This window comes from Schistocerca serialis, unplaced genomic scaffold (genome assembly GCF_023864345.2).
Source record: "Schistocerca serialis cubense isolate TAMUIC-IGC-003099 unplaced genomic scaffold, iqSchSeri2.2 HiC_scaffold_1406, whole genome shotgun sequence".
Taxonomy (NCBI): domain Eukaryota; kingdom Metazoa; phylum Arthropoda; class Insecta; order Orthoptera; family Acrididae; genus Schistocerca; species Schistocerca serialis.
This window is the reverse complement of record NW_026047632.1, coordinates 2,653,775-2,672,786: the sequence shown is the minus strand read 5'-3', so window position 1 is coordinate 2,672,786 and position 19,012 is coordinate 2,653,775. Positions and strand designations below refer to the sequence as shown.

The 19,012-nt window shown below is 43.9% G+C and overlaps 1 protein-coding gene across 1 annotated transcript in view; it reads left to right on the top strand.

Annotated features, from left to right (window-relative positions):
* LOC126442767 (uncharacterized) overlaps window positions 1-19,012 on the top strand; it is a 79,782-nt gene that overhangs the window by 30,870 nt on the left and 29,900 nt on the right. Inside the window, exon 2 of the mRNA XM_050090797.1 lies at window positions 5,032-5,150. Coding sequence (XP_049946754.1) covers window positions 5,032-5,150 — 119 coding nt within the window. The remainder of the gene's footprint in view (window positions 1-5,031; window positions 5,151-19,012) is intronic.

Genomic DNA, 19,012 nt, shown 5'->3' with positions numbered 1-19,012 from the left:
TGACCACACTGTGTTTACAATTTATGTACTGACTTTAATGTCAGTACATACATGGTGTACGTTACTGTCGGGAATCTTTCCGTTGGCAATCAATAACCACGTACGTACACAGTAAGTGTATGCTTCCTTTTATCGGACCCATATTACTCTTCGTGGCACAGTTTCATTGTGTACGTACATGCAACCATCGCAATTTCTCATGTGACTGACGTATACATTGACAAAGACTCAGCTATCGTTAATAGGTTGCATGTAGGTGTTTGAATTCTAAAATTAGATCGAGAAGTACATTCTGTACAGACTAAAGTACGAAAAACCACTGCACCAATGCTTCATTCTTCTTGCAAAATAATGCTGAAAAATTTATGTCAGACTTATGTAACACGTAAATACCTAGCGTATGGTGAGCTATCAGTGTTGCTATTCATTAACTTCTAATTCACGTCTTATCGATCCTTAGTTCGTTTATGGCGTCATTGAAGCGTGGTTCCTTATGTAAAACTCCGATTACAACTTGTGACCTAATGTTCTTTAAACCGGAGTTGGCCCTCTATTTATCTCTGACTTGCACAGATAATAAACTTAATTTTCGTTACCACTCACGAATGGTTCCGTCTCCCGTTTATTTACGGTTAAAATGCTGAATACTTAGGCAAATGTAGTGATAGCAAATATTGTTCTACTTACAGTACAACAAAATATGCCCTCGACCTTCATACCTTCTTTCCTTTGTCAGGTAAATCTTTCCAACTCCAAGCAAACAAGTTCACTGTCAAGTCAGAGATATAATTTTAGTCTCCTTATTTATCTGTTTCAAATAGCAGTTTGTCTTTGTCTTTTCCTGTTATGAGAATTAGTATTAAATATTACCTTATATATATATATCGCCTATGCAAATTAATTATTTCCTATTTTTACTTCGTTACATAAAAAAAAAATCAAGTGATCATTAACGCCTAGATAGACGTAAAACACGCGAACTGTATCAGTGGATGGTTACTCGCTAATGCGGCTGAAAGAGAATTAGTATCATCTTTGGAATTCCTTTTTTTTGTAGCTGTCTTAAAAATTTTTTAAAATTTTTTTTCTGTGTGATTCGAGATTAATAAGCGAAAATTCTGTTTACTTGAAATGAGAGTGAGGGAGGTGCCTTTAATTTTTTTTGATCAAATGTTCATTTCAGTATTATTACCTTTGTAGCAGTTCATCGTGGGCGGAGAACGTACCAGCATAGGTAAATACTCAAACCAACAACGATAGTGAATAATAATCGAAAATGCAAAGAAAAATGCTAGGTGCTTCGTGTTTGGACACAGCATAACAGATACAGCCACATCCACACATCTACACATCTACATCTACATCTACATCCATACTCCACAAGCCACCTGACGGTGTGTGGCGGAGGGTACCTTGAGTACTTCTATCGGTTATCCCTTCTATTCCAGTCACGTATTGTTCGTGGAAAGGAGGATTGTCGGTATGCCTCACTGTGGGCTCTAATCTCTCTGATTTTATCCTCATGGTCTCTTCGCGAGATATACGTAGGAGGGAACAATATACTGCTTGACTCTTCGGTGAAGGTATGTTCTAGAAACTTCAACAAAAGCCCGTACCGAGCTACTGAGCGTCTCTCCTGCAGAGTCTTCCACTGGAGTTTATCTATCATCTCCGTAACGCTTTCGCGATTACTAAATGATCCTGTAACGAAGCGCGCTGCTCTCCGTTGAATCTTCTCTACCTCTTCTATGAACCCTATCTGGTACGGATCCCACACTGCTGAGCAGTATTCAAGCAGCGGGCGAACAAGCGTACTGTAACCTACTTCCTTTGTTTTCGGATTGCATTTCCTTAGGATTCTTCCAATGAATCTCAGTCTGGAATCTACTTTACCGACGATCAACTTTATGTGATCATTCGATTTTAAATCACTCCTAATGCGTACTCCCAGATAATTTATGGCATTAACTGCTTCCGGTTGCTGACCTGCTACATTGTAGCTAAATGGTAAGGGATCTTTCTTTCTATGTATTCGCAGCACATTACACTTGTCTACATTGAGATTCAATTGCCATTCCCTGCACCATGCGTCAATTCGCTGCAGATCCTCCTGCATTTCAGTACAATTTTCCATTGTTACAACCTCTCGATATACCACAGCATCATCCGCAAAAAGCCTCAGTGAACTTCCGATGTCATCCACAAGGTCATTTATGTATATTGTGAATAGCAACGGTCCTACGACACTCCCCTGCGGCACACCTGAAATCACTCTTACTTCGGAAGACTTCTCTCCATTGAGAATGACATGCTGCGTTCTGTTATCTAGGAACTCTTCAATCCAACCACACAATTGGTCTGATAGTCCTTATGCTCTTACTTTGTTCATTAAACGACTGCGGGGAACTGTATGGAACACCTTGCGGAAGTCAAGAAACACGGCATCTACCTGGGAACCCGTGTCTATGGCCCTCTGTCTCGTGGACGAATAGCACGAGCTGGGTTTCACACGACCGTCTTTTTCGAAACCTATGCTGATTCCTACAGAGTAGATTTCTAGTCTCCAGAAAAGTCATTATACTCGAACATAATACGTGTTCCAAAATTCTACAACTGATCGACGTTAGAGATATAGGTCTATAGTTCTGCCACATCTGTTCAACGTCCCTTCTTCAAAACGGGGATGACCAGTGCCCTTTTCTAATCCTTTGGAACGTTACGCTCTTCTAGAGATCTACGATACACCGCTGCAAGAAGGGGGGCAAGTTCCTTCACGAACTCTGTGTAAAATCTAACTGGTATCCCATGAGTTCCAGCAGCCTTTCCGCTTTTGAGCGATTTTAACTGTTTCTCTATCCCTCTGTCGTCTATTTCGATATCTACCATTTTGTCATCTATGCGACAATCTAGAGAAGTAAGGACAGTGCAGTCTTCCTCTGTGAAACAGCTTTGGAAAAAGACATTTATTATTTCGGCCTTTAGTCTGTCATCCTCTGTTTCAGTACCATTTTGGTCACAGAGTGTCTGGACATTTTGTTTTGATCCACCTGCCGCTTTGACGTAAAGAACAAAATTTCTTAGAATTTTCTGCCAAGTCATTACATAGAACTTTACTTTCGAATTCATTGAACGTCTCTCGCGTAGCACTCCTCACACTACATTTCGTTTCGCGTAATTTTTGTTTCTCTGCAAGGCTTTGACTACGTTTATGTTTGCTGTGAAGTTCCCTTTGCTTCCGCAGCAGTTTTATAACTCGGTTGTTGTACCACGATGGCTCTTTCCCATCTCTTACAATCTTGCTTGGCGCATACTCATCTAACGCATACTGTACGATGGTTTTGAACTTTGTCCACTGATCCTCAACACTATCTGTACCTCAGACAAAACTTTTGTGTTGAGCCGTCAGGTACTCTGTAATCTGCTTTTTGTCACTTTTGCTAAACAGAAAAATTTTCCTACCTTTTTTAATATTTCTATTTACGGCTGAAATCATCGATGCAGTAACCGCTTTATGATCGCTGATTCCCTGTTCTGCGTTAACTGTTTCAAATAGTTCGGGTCTGTTTGCCACCAGAAGGTCTAATATGTTATCGCCACGAGTCGGTTCCCTGTTTAACTGCTCAAGATATTTTTCAGATAAAGCATTTTAAAAAATTTCACTGGATCCTTTGTCCCTGCCACCCGTTATGAACGTTTGAGTCTCCCAGTCTATATCCGGCAAATTAAAATCTCCACCCAGAACTATAACATGGTGGGGAAATCTACTCGAAATATTTTCCAAAGTATCCTTCAGGCGCTCAGCCACATCAGCTGCTGAGCGAGGGGGCCTAAAGAGACACCAAATTATCATGTCTGAGCCTTCTTTAACCGTGACCTTCACCCAAATTATTTCACATTTCGGATCTCACGGCGAGGCACGGATTTCTGAATAGAAGAGGAGCTGCTGGGAGAGAACGCACGGCCCCTCACGTCAGTCCAGTGGTCAGTTCGCGAGAAACTTTATTATCGAAGCTTTTGTTGAACGACATCTTTCAGACAGGACTAAACAAAACTAGTATGATGTCAAAAGTTTCGTGTGGTGACCCACAGTGTTGAGCTTACTCTGTTCAGACGGCAGAAATTAAGCTCTGTATTGGACCCTAAAGCAATTGCAGCTGCAGGGATGGCGTGTTGGTATACCGATATTGTTGCGTTCTTGTGTTGTAGGTAATCGCGCACATAACTTGAGTATTTGGTGGACTTTTTTCTTTGGACCTGTGTTTCAACACAGAGTCAATAAATGGGGCACGAAAGCGCCGATAATATAAAACCGAATATACCGACTGCTCAGTGTGTTCTGCCTCAGCCAATCAGAGCACAGACAACGCCCTCGTATTACAAAGTTTTATAAGTAAGCAGTGCAAAAATGACGCGTACTGCAGACCTTGCTGCCACAAAATAACCGTTCCGGTCATCGTACTTGGCACAGCGCAAGGGAACAGACAGAAAAATTGAATCTCAACGAATTAATTACGTTACGTACTTGCGACCTATCAGCTTCTCTGTAAGAGTGAAATCAAAATAAGTATGGAAAATAGAAGCTGGAGGGGCAGCTAAAGTGTTTGAGGGTACGTTCTGAACCTAAGATTCGTTGGAGGCCTGACGATCGTATGGGATTTACACATATGGAGCTGTGTAGATAATTTCTGTACTGAGCAAATAGAAAAGTAGATTGCGCAAAGCATATTTTGCGTTAAACTGCAAAGTAGGGCCTAAGGTCTTGAAATACGCGATTACGATCTCAGTCGTGTCGTTACTGAACAAGGCTGAGCGGGCGTACAGGCAAGCGGAGGACGGAATTGTTTATTCGGAATGCAGCATTCTGTCGCAGAAAGTGTTGCGTATTCTCGCTTCCTCGAAAAACTACACGGAGCGCAAAGGTCACGCTCGCAGCGTTCGTTGTCGGCAGGGACAGGATGGGTGGGCGGAGGGGGGGGGGGGGGGGTCGTATGACGTCAGAGCCGCTGCCCCGCCAGTTCTGTTGCTGGCGAGGCGGCGCTCAGTTGTTTTCCTGCAGCAGGGCGCCGGCGCCGGCGCAGTTGTGACGCAGCAGCCAGGCTTTTAGCGGCGTGCGGCGCAGTCCCGCCTCACCGCGAGAATAGCAGAGACAGGTGAGGCGGGCAGCCGGCCTCCACAGGGTTACTTGGAAGCTGTGGATGTTGTTCTGCTCGCTTTTGTACGGTTCGTCGTATAACTCGCGACGGAGCAACGTCAAGGTACTGCTCCTGTGTAACACGTTGTCTCGCTTCAAAAAATTAGGATCGGTACATCTACATCTACATGATTACTCTGCAATTCACATTTAAGTGCTTGGCAGAGGATTCATCGAACCACAATCGCACTATCTCTCTACCATTCCACTCCCGAACAGCGTGCGGGAAAAACGAACACCTGAACCTTTCTCTTCGAGCTCTGATTTCTCTTATTTTATTGTGATGATCATTCCTACCTATGTAGGTTGGGCTCAACAAAATATTTTCGCATTCGAAAGAGAAAGTTGGTGACTGAAATTTCTTAAGTAGATCTCGCCGTGACGAAAAACGTCTTTCTTTCATGACTTTCATCTCAACTCGCGTATCATATCTGCCACACTCTCCCCTATTACGTGATAATACAAAACGAGCTGCCCTTTTTTTGAACCCTTTCGATGCCCTCCATCAATCCCACCTGGTAAGGATCCCACACCGCGCAGCAATATTCTAACAGAGGTCGAACGAATGTAGTGTAAGCTGTCTCTTTAGTGGACTTGTTGCAGCTTCTAAGTGTCCTGGCAATGAAACGCAACCTTTGGCTGGCCTTCCCACAATATTATCTATGTGGTCTTTCCAACTGAAGTTGTTCATAATTTTAACACCCAGGTACTTAGTTGCATTGACAGCCTTGAGAATTGTACTATTTATCGAGTAATCGAATTCCAACGGATTTCTTTTGGAACTCATGTGGATCACCTCACACTTCTCGTTATTTAGCGTCAACTGCCACCTACCACACCATAGAGCAATCTTTTCTAAATCGCTTTGCAACTGATACTGGTCTTCGGGTGACCTTACTAGACGGTAAATTACAGCATCATCTGTGTACAACTGCTCCGATTGTCACTCAGGTCATTTATATAGATCAGGAACAGCAGAGGTCCCAGGACGCTTCCCTGGGGAACACCTGATATCACTTCAATTTTACTCGATGATTTTCCGTCTATTACTACGAACTGCGATCTTCCTGACAGGAAATCACATATCCAGTCGAACAACTGAGAACAAAGGGATGGCGAATAATGTGTTAAATTAGCGTGTCGAGTGTTTAATTACTTATCACTCGTTATTTATCGCCTTGTTGCATTCATATAACAGCTGACAACTTGAGCGGATGTGACGTGGAACGAACGGAAAATACCGCCACAGTTCAAATGGTTCAAATGGCTCTGAGCACTATGGGACTTAACTACTGTGGTCATCAGTCCCCTAGAACTTAGAACTACTTAAACCTAACTAACCTAAGGACATCACACACATCCATGCCCGAGGCAGGATTCGAACCTGCGGCCGTAGCAGTCGCGCGGTTCCGGACTGCGCGCCTAGAACCGCTAGACCACCGCGGCCGGCACCGCCACAGTCAGTCGGGCAGTGTTTCAATGTGCCAGTGTCGATTCCAACAAAATTTTCGTACCACAGTCGTTGATTACGTCCTGATCTCGTCACTGCAACGAAATATCCAATGTTCGTAGAACGCAAGTATGCGAACACCATCAAAGTCAGCACTTGGGATTGAGTGGGTCTTAGTGCGACGCGGTGTCTTCCGCCACTGATTCCTGCAGCCGTGGTTGTCTGTCTACGGGTTTCACACAGTTAGGAATGTACCACAGTTGGAAACTTTGCGTGTCGCGAGGTAACGTAACGCACGGCGCTGAAATATGCGGACGTTATTCAGCCAGTATTTCAGAACGAAGGAAGGTAGCGACTCGCAACAAACTCCAGACGACATTTCAAACACCTGTGATAATTTTCTCTAATCTCGCCCCGCCACACACACACGCGCACACACACACACACACACACACACACACGTGAAGTGACAGATTATCGCTGTTCATGCACTCAACTTCGGCATCAGACGTAGCGTTTTAATTTATTAATTTATTAGTACAGACTCTATTCGCAGCATAGTTTGCAGACAGTATCCACTTACCGCATAGAAAGAATCTGCAAAATTATATCGTTGTACGACACACACACACACACACGGCAAGAAATATGACGCCTCAAACATTTAGCAGTTCGAAAAGCTTGCTTTTCCCTAAAAAGGATCGCAATCTGGCGGGACTGTATTTACCCAGTATTTCGGAATAAGAGCACTCGGCGACTTCAAACACACGTTAAGAATAATTCCGAACCATTCCTCAACTTCTCATTTACAAGCTTGAAGTCAGATATTACAAACGTTAACTCATCTGCAAAGTAATCAGATGTAGCAAGCTGTTTTGCGCGTGGGCGTTGCCAATCATGTAATCCACTCGCGAATCACAACACGTGGCGTCATGCCGACATGTTTCTGGCGATGAAATACAGCTCTTCCATTCATTTCAGTATTTTTACAATTTTCTGAAATTGAGGTTGTGGTGAACGAGTGAGCTGTTGCGTTCCCCTGTACCTTGGTTATACTAACGCGATGATTTCGTTAGTAGCTGGTGAATTCTCGAGAGGTTATCGTAATGTTCATGCATCATAAAATAAAGCCTTTCATATCCTGTTTTTTATCGTCTGTGACGTCACGTATCCACTTTTCAGATTTGCTGATGAAGGGAAGCGATCAGACACCACAGTTTTTTTTTTTTTTTTTTTTTTTGTACTGTGCAACGCTGCTTTGCATTGTTTACCTGTTCTCGTGTTAAAATATGCTTGATAATAGCACGGTGTGTTGACAAAGAAACGGATCCTCCTTCAGACTCGTCAAGTTTTGTGCGGCTTGTTGTGTAGAAAAGTTGCTGCCGTCGTGCTCGCGCATTAATAGCATCCTTTGACTGTGACGCTGCCACTTACGAACTTCTTTACTTGAGGTTCAAATGAAACGATTAAAGAGCAGTGTAAATTTTTATGTGCAGCCTATAACGACGGTACAATTTAAATTATCATTTTGAGTGCAATAACGGCAAGATCAGGGATAGATTTCTCTGTTATTACTTTTCGTGAAGGGACTCAATCACGTCAGAATTAAAACATTTGTGCAGATATTAGCTACATATGTTTGACAGAAATCTATAGCAAATTTTATCTTAGACCTTACTGTTGTATAAAGCTTATCCGTTGTTGATGGTAAGACACTGTTTCAGAAACATGGACAGCCTCTGACATTACATTTCCTGACGCTTCAGAAAGACAAAAAGTACCGAAAATGACCCGTTTTGAAGAGTTCAGAAATGTCGTGTAAAAATTAAACTGCACATAGCCGTAATAATCAAGTGTGAGTATCAGAAGTATGAAGCACGAAATTTTAGCTTCGCAAACACGTAGATCAACACATCCTCTGTCCAGTTTGCTCCCCGCATCCAATCGTGGCAGTATTGAGAACATGGCACCTCTACTTCAGCGAAAGCACCTTCCTGCACGTTCTCTGCGTAAAACGTTCCTGGCGCTGTGTAGAGCGTGCTGCATGCCCGTCGTTAAGTAGTTGCGGAGTACACAGGAGGCGAGCACCACACTCTAGATATTTGCTGTATTTGAGTGAATAGTTTTATGAAAGATCTGGAATGTGGAAGACACAATCGGAATCACGTTCTCCACAGTTCTTCGGCAACGGGACAGGCGATAGTTGCAAATGATCCTCTCACGATGTAGTACTTTCAGACTACAGAGCTTAATAAAGTCGCGCCTTACGACGAAGGCTTCATCTCCTGCGAAAACATACGGCAGCTTGTGGCCTGTAACACAAGATTCACACGGTACTTTTAACTTGCTTTACTTCAGCTTGTCGTAAAATATTGTGTTTTCAATAACGCCACCATCAGATATCCGGTCGTTGCTTCCAAAGTCTACCATTAAAATCTCGTAATTTGCGTTTACCATCGCAGGCAACACCATGCTGCGGCAGGCCTTGTAGTTACGGCTGTCTGGGAGGAGGATTAATGCGCACGTGTTTACCATCGATACGACCAAGACATTTCGGAAATTGTCAATTTCCTTCAAACCAATTTGCAATGTAAATCCATTTCTCTTGAGACCTTGGAAACTGAAACATGGGAAGGCTACAGCTAGAGCTACAGAGAACCGCAAGCCTTGAATAATTAGTTTGGCAGTTTCTTTTTTTTTAATTTACAACTTGGCCTCATGGATCCATTTCTCAAAGCACTGAAAAACGCGCCAAAAGTTTCTGGCAGAGTTTTCGAGAGACTCGGTTGTGAAATAGCAACGCTTTACTTCAGATGACGCTATGTAGGGCCACTAGCCAAGTACTGTAATGTTGCTTGCTGATTTGTCATGCTGTGCCACAGCTCTTCTCATCCGTGTCATCCTGTCTTTGTAGTAAAAGGCTGACGAGAGGAAAGCAAGTGTTGGTGTGTTTCTTCCTCTATTCTTAGGTAATTGTCGAAATCACTACACTCTAAAAGTGGGAACAGTTTTAAGTGAGAGAGTCCCCTCTGTTCCTTGCAGCCATTTCTTCATCTAAAACTTTGGTCTCCTCCTCCTCCTTTGTGGCGTTTGTTGACCTTCAAAGACCTTACTGTTGGAAATAATTGGATTCGTCTCGATAGCCGCTATCAGAAAGTAACTGCCAAACTCTAGCATCCCATTTGAAAAACAAAGTTGAGCTCCATATCTCTGAAGCGACCCCACCTAGCAACAAAAAAACAACGTAAAATTATGGCCCCAGTTGTCCCATGCAACAGTTGTCCCAAAAAACTTTCAGTTCCTATGATAGTTTCGGAGTTATTCTTGGTGGCAGTGGTTAGTGACTCACCCTGTGTACATACACTGTAAACAGTTGAGGCCCTGTAACGCCCCCTTCGTGACACTGCCGGACTGTCCTTTCCACCTGTCGATGTCGTCCCGGCCGGCACAACGCGTCCAGCCCCATCTGCTACGGAGTCCCGAATCCACTCCCACACCTGGTCCCACACTCGGCGGGCTCGTATTTCGCTCGCTAAACGGAGTGCGGAACTGTAGCCAATGGCTTCCGGAAGTCAACGAAGACGGAATCAGCCGAAGCGCCTGCGGCCGGGGTGAGTTGAATCTCGTGAACGAACAGAGCGAGATGAGGTGCGCAGGATCCCTGTTGGCGGCATATTCCTGCTCCGTGCACTGGCTCTGACAGGCGAATCAGTACAGTGTGTGTGTGGAGTATCGCCTGAGCGTAAAACGTGTTCCATAATTCTACACCAGACACACGTCGGTGACATAGGCCTACAATTTATTGCAGCTGTCCAGCGAGCGTTCTCGAAAACGTGGATGAGCCGCGCTTTTATTTCCCAACAGCTTGGCACCCATTGGTGATCCAGTGAGCTACGAGAAACCACTCGTGTTTGGGCAATAAGTTCTGTTGTACGATCGCTGTAGCGTCTCACAAGTATGCCATCTGGTCCAGATGCCTTTCGTCTGTCGAGCACTTTCAGTTCATTCTTATATTCTATCACTTATCCCATCAAGGGCATTTCGGCGTTATTGCGATGACTGAAAGGAGGAACTGTATTAAGATATAGAGCTGTGAAAGAACCTCCGAAGATCGAGTTCCGCTTTTCGTTTTTCTTTATCTCACGTTTCAGTCTGAGTCTGGTCACTGGTCACAGATGACGTCTAAACCGCCATAGACAACGTAAGACCCACAATTCTTATGGTTTGTAGTCAGATCGGTTGGCAATATTTCGTATGCGAACTAACCGAACGCTTCCTACAGTGCCATCTTAACACTTATTTTGGTTTTGTTGAGCTGTTGTTTATCAACTACAATTTGAATTCGCTTAAATCGGAGGTGAAGCTCTCTTTGATGTCGTAGAAAATGTGACGACATGGTTATGGGACCACAGTGGATTTTTCCCCATCCGTCACGACATTACTCAGCATATACTCGACTGTGGCGTATTGTGCAATACTTCTGACGTTTTCCATTCCTGCTTCACATCTCGGTTCCCACAGCTGAATATTTGATGTTGAGTACTGCCATCCTTCGTAATTTGTTTCCTGTAACTCTTGCTAAACGAAGTGTATCCTATCTTTCCTAACACCTTTACTAATTGACGCTATAACAGACTTAAGAACGCTGATGCTCTCACGCGTCAGCAGCCTATCTATCTGCTCGAAGCATATTTTGGTTAAGAACTTCAGGATAATCTCAAACTAATGTTTGGCTGTCGGACAACAGTTTTAACCTCGAGACTTTCCGCTCTGTACATGGCATACTGAAGTCCCGCCATCCATTACAGTTTAGCTCGGTCAGGATACTTGGTTGAGACGTCACTGCAGGTCTTCTCTTGAAGCGCTCTGCCACTGTGGGTCCCGCACTGGAGTGTAACGTACAGTCAGTACTGACGCCTTTTCACATTGTCTGCACTACGACAGTTTGCGATGATTCGATTCACTGACCCCCATTTTATCAGACTGAGGCTTAGCATTTGCCATTTCAGAGTTTTCACCTTCCCCACCACGATCAAACTTCCGACATTTCTTGCCACAGGTCATACAACGCAACCCTTTCGTTCGTTATTGCACCTTTTCTTGCAGGCACCTCCCCCTGATAGTCGTCTCCCGTGGATGGAAATGGCGGACTAATCCGGAATCTTTTGCCAATGGAGATATTATCACGCCTCTTTCTCAGTTACATGCCACACGTCCCTGTGGATACATACAGTCGAGACCGTTTGTAACGACGTCACTTTTAACGACTTGTTCGCTATAACACTAAAATCTAAAATCTAAATCGTGTGTGAACGCTATATTTAAAAAGTCGCTTAGTACGGCAGCTCTTTTTGCGACTTATGGTATAAAATTAAGATTTTTGTTCCAATTTCGAAGAAATGCTTCGGTTGTAAGGTCAAATCTTAGTTTTTGTTTGTTGGGTATTTCGGGACGTAGCACTTTCTTTCGAACATTCGATTTCTGCAGACTGTTCTCTTCAAATCAGGTGTCGCAACGAATACATCGTCAAATGCAAAATGCGTACGCACATCTTAGATGCGAAAAGCAAACTATTATAACAGATTACTTTCAGTAGGAAAGTATATTGTAGTACTCGTTAGTGTACTGCATTTAAAGTTAAGGCAACTGATGAACAATGTAACAACATTGACAATGCTGTGGTCATAGAAAACTAGAAAATTAAACACCAATGTGTGTTATTTTTTCATAGAACAGAGATGGAGTAACAGTGTATTCGTTATTGATGTCTTGTGGTCACATGTGTTAAGTATTTCCAGTGTTTCAGTAGTCTTCATCACACCTGTAGAACATTTTAAAGAGAAACTTAGGAGGAAGTGTAGGCCTGCCTGTAACGTATGTACACAGTGGTCTGTCTTCATCTTGGTACTCTTGGTTAAATTTCATGAAACAGTGACTGAAGCTCAGGTGTGTCCTTCCTGACTGCTCTACCACACAGCAGTCACTGCAGGTTCTAAAAGTGCCCAACACTTTATCTCTTTCACCGTCCAGGATCATGTCCGACGTGAGTGAGCAGTTTACATTGTCGCTCCTTCTTTCTTCACTTATTGAAGGTTTTCGAGTTTTGATGGCATTTTATTGCTGCACATACTGCACAATATTCTTCAGTCCCTCTCCACAAATAGTGCTTTTCAGGTACTGTATGTGTTCTATATCTGTGCTACTTTTTCAACACTCAACTCCATGACAGCCTAAAACTTACCGACACGAAAATTTTGTTAAAAACCAAAGCAAAAACCGGTTTGCGCAACTGTCGGATGTAACTACCGTAAACCCTCGGTTCCTTCTACGTCGTTACAACCGGTTTCGACTGTACGATGTCTCTGATGCAGTGTGGAGTACATTAACACACAAATCAAGAGTTCCGCTCAGTTCAGACATTCGCTAGAACAAGCCAGAAGGCCATCTCGCAAAAAAAGAGTAACAAAAAAGATGGTTACGATTTTCTTTTCCTTTTCTTGTAATGTTTTTCTGTCATTCTCAATGATTAGAATGCTTATGATATAGAATTGTAGTTAAGTTTTTCCGACAAATCCGTACTTGCTCTTACAAATTTTTGCAGTGACAAAATGTTTTATCACCTACTAAGTACCAACATAGTGGTTTCCATTGCCTTCTGCATCCTCATACCGTCGATCGTGGCAGATTCTTCGGCCTTTCAGAAGCGAGAGGGCGCCCTGGACCTCTGCCCCCTCCTCCGCCCTCTCTGACAAGGCCGCTGGCCGAACGAGGGTGACTTTCTATGCTGGAAGTCTTCGGCCGCCTATGCTGATGGTTTTTATTCAAAATTTAATCAGTGGCGAGATTGGTACCGAAGACGAAGGACGTCGTGGTTATCAGTCAAATACGTTACGCCTAGACCATGCGTACGGGAATTTATACACACACACACACACACACACACACACACACAGACACACACACACACACACACACACACACACACACACGCACAGAGAGAGAGAGAGGGGGAAGGGAGAGAGAGAGAGAGAGAGAGAGAGAGAGAGAGAGAGAGAGATGGCAGCCGCTCCCAGTAGCACTAAGAGCAAATAAAGAAGGAACGCATCCTGCAGCAGCAAAATTAACTACACGAAATGGTGCAACCCCCCCCCCCCCTACCCTCCGCTATCATCTAAACCACGTAGTTGCCATGTAGTGAAATTGAAAGATATTTTGATTTTCAAATCTCATGACGGAAAGGGGAATTCGCACTATCAGTAGTCAGTAAGATCAAAGATATATTTGAGTTGTCGACACATTTGTAGCTACCGCTACCGCCCATCGATCTCTTAGCCAAAACCAATTGTTGGCCTTGCTTGAGTTCGGTTTTGTTAACCAATTCAATCGGTAATTTCAGCTGAAGTTACTGACAAGAAACAAGAGACAAGCCAATTTTGGTTCGTCCGCCAGCGTTATGGTAAGTTGAGAGTATGTACGCGCTACTGTAATAGCCTAATTACCTGCCTATAGCAGTTCAGTTTTAGCATGGAGTCGCTATTTGGAGGCAAGTACATCTTTGGGGTTGCAATATTTCAGTATTTCACAAGGCTAAGGAGCGCTAAATATCATGGAAAATAACATTAAATTAAAATCAGTGCATAAAAATACACTTGGATTCAGCTATGTTGCTCAAAAATCGCGCTGATAAAGAAAAATATCGCCTAAATGGTGATGGCTGTATTACTTCAAAAAAAAAATTGCTGAGTATTCTGTCATTAGTAGAGAAAATGGCAAATTATCACCGAATCTGGTCACTTGGGTAGTATCAGTTATGAAAATCAGTTCCGATGTGGAACTTTTTTTTCGGGGGGGGGGGGGGGGGGGGGTTTGGAGAGCGGAAGGATGACAACACATTCTGTAGTTCGTTCGTTTCCAAAAGCGGGCTGCTTGAATTCCTCCAAGCCGGCAGCGCCCTTCATCTCTCCCCTCAAGCCAGCAATTCCATGCACAATTAAATGTTAAAATAAGCACTCATTTATGCAATGTCAAATGACTAAACACGCAATGTAAAGGAAAATAAATTCCATCGTTTGTTGCGATGCATTTAAAAAAAAAGTTCAAATGTGTGTGAAATCTTATGGGACTTAACTGCTAAGGTGATCAGTACCTAAGCTTACACACTACTTAACCTAAATCATCCTAAGGACAAACACTTACACCTATGCCCGAGGGAAGACTCGAACCTCCTCCGGGAGTAGCCGCACAGGATGCATTTCATTTTATTGTAAAACAGTGTACAACAACCGGTTTTCCTACATTGTCCACAGACTTCCGGTAGGTCTGCGCGTTGAATCGCTGAGCTAGCAATCCTTGGATTCGGGAGGCGAGATGGTCTGAATCCATCCGCCGCCAACGCTGAAAATGATTATCAGTGGATTCTCATTTTCAGTTTAGGCAAACGCCAAAGTTGGTCCCTTACTGTAGGACACAGCCAGTCGCTCCCGGACGCCTTTCTTTCCTGACAGTATTCAGTTCCCTTGAACACGCACCCCTCTGCTCAGATGGAAAGAGCTGCATCAAACGTGTGCCAGGCATCTCTTCAGAGACTGCTGCCACTAAAAGCAATATGACAAATAAATGATGATCCAAATGTTCGTCACTTAGCTCCTGCATCTGCCTGCTGGGTTGCTCTTCAATGCAGAAAATGATATCTCTTATATTCCAAGAGGTGCCAGATGCGTACATAAATGAGGAAATTTGGGAAAGTGTAAGGTTGAATAATTTCAGATCGTTTGCATTTTTGCCTCCAGATATTATTCTGCCTGTCGAACAGAGGTCTGTATAATACTTTACACGCACAAGGGCAGCTTACTTGCTGGTCGACACTGATTCTCTCCAAATTTATAGTCTATGCAGGGCTCAGCCAGAAATCAAAATTACATAAATGGGGGCTCCAGAAGACCAAGCGCCTAGCAGACATTAGGTTTTTTGGCGCGGGTCGGACGAGGAATGAGTTATCTGCGTCAGCACAGCTCACAGCAAGCAGTTGGTGCCCCAGAGCTTTAATCCGAGGTTCCTGGGATCGAGTCTCTACGTGCAGTCTATTTAGTTTTTTCCATTATGTATGTCACTCTGCAAATAAACTGGAATAATACTCAGGGCATTGTGATTATTAATATTTTAATAAAATGCATAATAGCCAATGGGAAAGTAAATTAAATCGCTTTAAATATATCAAACTTTACCTACATTTTTATCCTTCATGTCTACGCATCTATTAATCAACATAGCCACTCTTGCGACGAACATGTTTCTCCCAACAACAGACCAGCTTCTCGCCGCCACCACTGTAAAATGTTTGACTTTTTGGACGAACCCACAACCTCAGTTCTCCACGCACCACTTCACCACCACCAGAGCAAAGTCCTCGAAGGCATTTCTTTAAGTTTCTGGCGCACATGAAAATAGTCGTGGGCCAAGTCGGGACTGTGCGGAGGATGACGGACGGCGGTGGCTCCGGGGCGTCGGGGGATCGGAAACGTCGCGGCGCCCGTGTGAGGTCCGGCTGTGTGACGTGGAAGGAGGCGGCGCTGCGTGTGTGGGCGGACTCTGCTGCGGCCAGGAACTGGAGTACAGCACACCGTTTCTCACGCTCGAATGTAATTACGTTGCACAGCGCCATGTCACTCGCTACAAATGACAGCCCTCTAGCGGCAGACGGTTGTAACAGGTGTCAGCGAAGCGGTGAAGTGACAGAGTAACGTGCTCGACGTGTAATACCTCAGCCGATGTTGGTAACACATTAAAAAATTCGGAGGCGCTGCTTTTCAGCACGATCTCGTAAATTTCTAGGAAGGATTGTAGGGCGCGTATGAGAACTTTGTGTGTAAAATTAGATACTTTTAACATTTTACAGTTGATGATTTACAAGTGCTGGGCCAATATTCGTCTTAAAAATACGGAAAGCAGTGATATTCTCGGCATCTTACACATGCTGCAAACGCAGAATTTTTACAGTTACATGCTTGTTTTTAGCATTTCCGAGGAAAACAAACTTGATTTAGACACATAAAAAGTCCTCCCTCAGTGCGTAGCTTGGCAGCAAACCACACGTAATGCATCATTTCGCCAAATATTGCCGAAGATAGCTGGTGATGTGTAATGGAATATATTTTGACGCAGTCTTCTTTGGATGTCATTTCCTTTTCTCTCACGATGAGACAAGAATGGTTGTGAAGCTTTTTGATCAAATTCTGTGCCTGACGACTGCGGACTGCATTTCGTGAAGAATCACTTTCAACAGTGCACGACGGCGATCGTTTAGCTTGAAAAATCTCGTCGTATATTTGTGGATTTGTTTGCCTTTCCGTTTTATGAAAATGTTAACATTTACCATGTGCTGAGCCTTACTTTGGGTTTTTTGAAATGTAAGTAGCGCAGAGAGTGACAGGAAAGCTACTTATCGAATATTCCGTCGGTTCTTGCACGAACATAAACACATGACAGACTTGATTAGACAGTATTAATGTTTCAGAATACTGAGGAAGATCAATTCCACTTTAAAAGTTAAATGGAAATAAATTTTAAAAAAATCGATAAGTTTCCGTAGAGGGACTCGTACTCACGATCCTGAGATTATTGTTCAAAACTGTTCCCCCTGCCCCAACCGCCACCTGGGAACCAGGTTGCCATGAATGGCTCACGCAGCGACCGAACCATGCCGCAGTTCGCTTGGCTGTATGGAGCTGCTATGTCGCTCATTTTCATTTGCGGCGGACGCCTGCACATACCACAGATGCCGGCGTTGAAGGGTAGCCGCGGTCCCTCCCCCTGTCAGTGAGTTCCACGTGTGTGTGTGTGTGTGTGTGTGTGTGTGTGTGTGTGTGTCTGCCTGCCAGCTGAGCTCTGCACACAGCAGGGGCGGCCGCCCCCGCCAGCCGGCCGTCTGCGACGCCTCTGCAGCGGTCTCGCTGGCCCCTGCCCTGCACCCACTGTGCGATTCCTTTCTGTCTGCTCTGTGTTCGACCACCCGTCTCACCTTCCAAAAGTGGAAAAGTGTTTCGTTCAACTGAAAGAGGTCAGTGTGACAATCTGTCGTAAGTGTAGGCTACACCTAGGGAGATGTATAGCTTCCTTATTTGTGATGTGATCTGTTGAAGCTGTCGCTATAAGGTTTTCGGTTCACTTGAGCAGTGGATCGACTTACGCTCTTGTCGTTGGGAAAAGTTTGCGCAGTGGTGTTGGTCTGGGACCGTGTCTCAGGTGCACAGAGATCAGATGGTGGGTGTCGCGTTACGTACTGTGCCTTACACACACGTTGTCAAAATAGGTCTGGACTGCAGAATGAGTCACACTGCAGAACAGTACAAACGTAAGACCTAAACGACAAGAGTACTCACAGTTCGTCAGTTTACTCCGTTGCAAACCTTCCAGTGTTTCAAATACCAGCTTGTCTCGGTGTAACCGCTATCCTAAATCGAAGCGTTAATTGTACAAGTGGAGAAAAAAAGAAAGGGTCGAAGACAAACAAACTCCTCAGACAGCATGACTTTGGCTCTATGATGGAAGTCACACGACGTGGACTACAAAGTTATAAACTGCTGTAACACCTGCTAGTCATCTATCAGGAGTACTTTCGTTTGTATGTGTTGTCTGTGTGACAGAAATCATTCGGAACTATAAATATGTGCAAGAAGACATTAAAAGGCAAGGTCCCGTGCTAATTTACCTTCAGTGTAGGAATCAAAACATTTTGACATCCAGTCGATGAACTCAGTCCTGCCTTACAGCAGTAGTGTTCCTGAGCAGGCATAACACGTCACTGCAAACTGTGAGATACTGAGTCAGAAAACTGTCATCAGTCGCAGCTTTGCAAGTTCTGTATGAGTGTGTTGAAGAACGAGTGATCTAACACTGGGATAGATAATATTTGGTATATGTGTAATTTTTTGTTGTTACCTGAACTACACATGTGGGAAACAAAGAGTGAAATTAGTTAGGACGAAAGCAACATTAATTTAACGCTAACGGTGTGTGTGTGTGTGTGTGTGTGTGTGTGTGTGTGTGTGTGTGTGTGTTTTAGTGTGCAGTCCAATCATGTTTGGTAGTGCATCTCCAGTCCCCACGTCTCTGGTCCCTTCATTTCTGCGGTACAGTTGCAGCTGACATCTTTCATAACTTCAATGAGGTATTTCAGCTGCCATGTTCCTCTGCTTCTTTTCCCATTCGTATTTCCGTCTGTTATTGTTTTCAGGAGACTGTTACGTCTTAGCAGCAATTTCGAGATTTATACCAAATAAATTAACAAACGACGGAGCTGTTCCTCCTTGGTACACAAAACGCGTTAGAACGCAGTTGCAGAAACAACGAAACAAACATACCAAATTTAAACA